The 4,638-nt window shown below is 39.4% G+C and overlaps 1 protein-coding gene across 1 annotated transcript; it reads left to right on the top strand.

Moving 5' to 3' along the window:
• Positions 1-377: 377 nt before the first annotated feature.
• LOC130554733 (uncharacterized) lies at positions 378-2,915 on the top strand. The gene is made up of 5 exons (XM_057334572.1): positions 378-605; positions 1,101-1,279; positions 1,394-1,487; positions 1,584-1,928; positions 2,014-2,915. The coding sequence occupies exons 1-5, from the start codon at positions 534-536 to the stop codon at positions 2,167-2,169; spliced, it is 846 nt and encodes a 281-aa protein (XP_057190555.1). The 5' UTR covers positions 378-533; the 3' UTR covers positions 2,170-2,915.
• Positions 2,916-4,638: the final 1,723 nt, after the last annotated feature.

Raw genomic sequence — 4,638 nt, 5'->3', positions numbered from 1 at the left:
ATTCGCTTGAGGGGGGTGGATTAACTCTTGATGTGAATAAGGCATAATGCAATTAAAGTTGATGGAAACAGTTTAATTAGCATATATGCACACTTACCATGTTTCTATCCATAGATGTTGCCCTGGAGAAATTTTGATCCCACAGCTGGTCAGAACACGTCTCTTGATTAGTCTAATGTCCATTTTAATTCACATTACACAGTTGATGGAAACAAACACAGATACGCATATTCTTGAGCTGAGTTTTCATTAATGCCAACATCAAATGCAAATAAGTTTCATGGAAACCTCGCAAGTGTCCTCCTGAAAGTCAAAGTTTCCCACTTCAGTGTCTGAATTAAGTGTGCATATATATTTCTTTCCTTGTCCCAGGCCGATATGATCTCAACTTGCCAGAGTTGAAATGTGAGGTATGTCAAGCCACATGGAGTGCTGGAGTGGATGAGCTGGTCCATAATGACTACTGGCCTGCTACTTCTCAATTTTCAACAGTGTATGCTACAGACATCCTATTTTCCTTTGAGGAGTTGAAGATGGCAGCACCTGGGATGTCCAGCCAAGCATTTCTTAGAATGCTAGATCAACGAACTGTCCGCTTTGGCCGTGTAAGTATTTGTGGTGACAATCTTAGAGTAACTCACAATTATAGTATGAGGTCAAGTACACATGAACATTTACTCTGTTTAGGGAAAAGTTTGTGTGTTAAATTTAGACCCTTTGTCAGAGGTGTATAAACAGCTAGCAACTCGTGCTGTCATGTAGTTTGCACTGAGTGTTTTATGAAAAAAGGGTCCTTCTGAAGACCTCAAAATCTACTCCATTGAGTTCTAAGATTTGGCTATTGACTTTGATGTTTTCTCCCCAATATCATTTGCTGATCACAGAAATGTTCATTTGGAAACATTTCTTTGGCTACAGATGTAGACTGTCAGGTTCTTCTTCAGGTTCCTTTCCTTTGATGTTTATTATCAGAGGTCATGGAAGTAGTACACACATCCCAATGTTTTATCCATTTTAGAGCATCTTATTACAATGTAGAGTGGTCTTTAATTTCTTGATCTGTTTTACTGTTTCGCTTTTACTTTACTCTTTTGAAACAGACTGGAAAGGTCATAGCAGACAGCTTCAGAAAAAGCTTTTTGGAGTGGGAGGCTGTCCGATTTGAAATGGACAAAGTCATCCGGGAAGACCACTTTAACTGCCCAGCATGCACCCCAAACATGCTTGCGGTCTCTGTTGATGGAAACCGTAAGCATTATAGATTCAAGAGTGCAGCAAGGTACTTAAAAAAAATACAGTGTTTAGATTGACAGTTCATCATTTTGAAAATAACTTTGCTGAAAATCACAATGAAAATCATACGAATATTAAAAGGCAATATGTGTCTATTTAGATCAGAGGAACAAGCCATCTTTAATGGTGTCTTCATAGCCAAGGATGATGATGTAGCAAGATTCGTAGACTATGTCCATTCCTCGACCAGCCATGTAAATTTGCACAACTTGCATCACTATATTTACTTGTAAAATACCATGTCCTACATAGGAGTTTGCTTGGACTGTTAACCATCTTCCATGTTTTAGGTCTCTGGAAGAGGTGTCTGTGGGGGACAGTGGTCAGCAGCACGAGAAACATCACAGAAGTCCTCCAGCAAAGTAGATGAGGAGGGCCTAGAACTTGCCGTTTGTCGGCATGGTGTTCTTCTTTGTGCCCTTAATATGTTCAGGGGGGAGGTTTTTGCTTACCCTCTGTACCTCCAAAAAAAAATGGCTTGTAAGCCGGTGAAATTCTTTGCTATGGATGTTGCATGCAAGTACTGGCCTTACCTCCAGAGAGTGAGTGAGAGATGCCCTGAGCTTCAGGATCTGCTCTCAATGAAGCCATTTCTGTCAGTGTTTCATGCCAAAGCCCACGACTTCAAATGCGAGGTAAGAAAATGTGACTGTCTATGTGATTTTCTTTACCTAAACATAAGATTGTTGCCGCTTAGATTTATTTATTTTTTATTTGAAGGTAAAATGGAGTGGGGCATACCAGGAGGGGGCTGGTTTGACTCTTGGGGAGGAGGTGGAGCAGTGTAATGCCTTCCTCTCGAGAATTGCTGTTACCACAAAGCACATGGCAAAAGCAGGTAAGGTAACCACACACTGCACTAGTTTGACAAAGTGATACAATACCTGCTACCTGCAGGTATGATACCTGCAAGCAACTGCAATTCTTCGCCTTTCTCACACTGCTATGAGAAGTGTTCAAACTACAGTACATTTTGATCCTGATGACAAGGATGAGGTACATGCTGACTCTGAACATATCAAGCAAAGCAGATTTAGAATGTATAATCTTGAAGACAGATGGGTGGATCGATTATAATACCATCATCCTAGTTTTTTAAAAAGTGAAAATCATAAGGAGTTGAAGCAAATACTGTACTGTTGTTGGTTGCATACCTTACCATACTCACCTACACTGTAAAAAATGACACAGCTATTTACTTAAAAAAATTAAGGTAACAGTATTACACAAAATATTTTTAAGTACTTTAAAGCATATTTTTTACGCAATATTCCACGAATAAATCAAGTAAAATTACCTAAAATATTTAAGCACGTCACATGATAAACTTTAAAAAATCAAGAAGAAATACTAATTTGAGCATTGGAGACAACTTCTTGATCTTTTTTAACTTCAGTTTAACATTTATTATTGTTTATAACATATATGATGTACAAGTAAGCTGAGAGTTGACTCAGTACTGACATTAGCAGCATTACTGTTCACTGTGTGAAAAAACAAACAGCTTGAGCTCTCCCACAACCTGAGCACAAGCACCACTCTTCTGAAAGATGGTAACCACGAAACTCAGAAATACAAACAGAATATCTTCTAAATCTTAAAGACAACTGAACAATAAACACTATCAAGTCTTTCATTTTATTCTATNAGTGCACAGGGCGGACATTAGCCGAGCCAAGCGCTGATTAAAGAGAAAGATGGGGGTAGAGGTGTGTTTGTTTTTGTTTTGATTTGAACATCAACAATGGCTAAGAGAAATTGGACACCCCTCCTTTAAGGACTTAAATACAAAGGGCTAAACAAGGTAGCAAAGAACGGGTGAAATAAGGCAGGGACTGACAAGAGTAATAATCACAGAACTAGACACAGGTGAGGAGCAGAGACAGGAACACATGGCAGGGATAAACAAAAGAGAACATGGAGCACAAGACCAGGAAATAGACAAAGGGAACACAGGAAGTAACACAAGGAGCATACATGATGTATAGTGGAACAGGACGAGACAATATATGACATCACAATCAGAAGAAGGAAGAAAGTTGTTCATGTCAGATGGGTGTATTTTAGAAATTGCTGATCTACTGGATTATGATACACAAGCATTTAATGGGTTTACAAAGAATGATCCTAAAAAGACTAATTATCCACATATTATCTTTATCTATTATTGTAGTTTCTGGGGGGGTGGCCCACAATATTTTAGCAAATATTTAATTGCTTTGACAATTTTGGCTCTTAAGGTTTTCTTGATACAATGTTGCAGTATTGTAAGACACTCATTATGACAGAGGAAAAGAAAAGTTGAATAATTGTGTGCCCAATCCAAGGAAGCAAAGGAAGTACATCTTCTGCTTTGTTCTTTTAAAGATAAATTCTATATTATCTTTCCAGCTTAACAGGTTACCTATACATCCATACACATTGGGAGTGGCAGAAAGGTGTCTAGCCTATACAAACTTGGCTGGGAGGTAAATATATTTTTTCATTCAACAGGACAGTGAAGAGTGACAGAAAGTGAGAGGGTACATATGGGGTGGGATCAGGGAATAGTTGAGGGTGAAATTCGGCAGTCACTTGAGCGGAAGTGACGCCTATCCCCAAAGTTCTCCTTACCATTCATTGTAACCACAGCAATGGGTTTTCCTGTGATGACACTTAAGCTCTGAGGACAGCTACATATTCTCCCTGGCATCTCCAAGGGTACAAGACACACTTGAAAAAAAAGAAGCATGTCAGAGGATAGAAGATAACGACTAACATACGTATTTACTGTCAGCTTTTTAAGACCAGATATTCTTCATGTACTCATCGACTGATCAGAAATGATTTAGGTTTTAGTATTTAGTTTTCCAGGTGATAACTGGAATTAACAAGTGATAAAATCTCTCAAAAACGACAACTTACCGCACTGGGTAAGAACCTTCTCCACAAAACAGGATGTCGGAGGCAATGGCTGAAAGAAGCCTTCTCTAATTGAGTCCCTGTTGTGGAAGACTTGAGCCTTGTGGATGCTGCTGTTACAACGGGCACAGAGGAAGGGGTGTGGTCGACAGTCACAACAATGGATCATAGCTGGACTGGAGTAACATTTCTGGCAGACTGGACTTGCCACATGCTGCTTAGCCACCATTTTGTCCACCAACCAGGGCCTCACTTTCGCCCACCACCCTGAGACAAGACTTTTTCTCACTGACCAATCACTGGAAGCTTGTGGTGGTGTTTCTTTGTCATCTAAATCTTCACCCAGTGAGCGCTTTAGTTCTTGAAGGAAAGACTCTGTTAAAACAATGGACAGTATTCAAAAACAACAGGTTATTCAACAAAAGAGTATATCACTGAACAACA

The sequence above is a fragment of the Triplophysa rosa genome, linkage group LG5 (genome assembly GCF_024868665.1).
Source record: "Triplophysa rosa linkage group LG5, Trosa_1v2, whole genome shotgun sequence".
Lineage (NCBI taxonomy): Eukaryota > Metazoa > Chordata > Actinopteri > Cypriniformes > Nemacheilidae > Triplophysa > Triplophysa rosa.
This window is presented reverse-complemented; position numbering and strand designations above follow the sequence as displayed.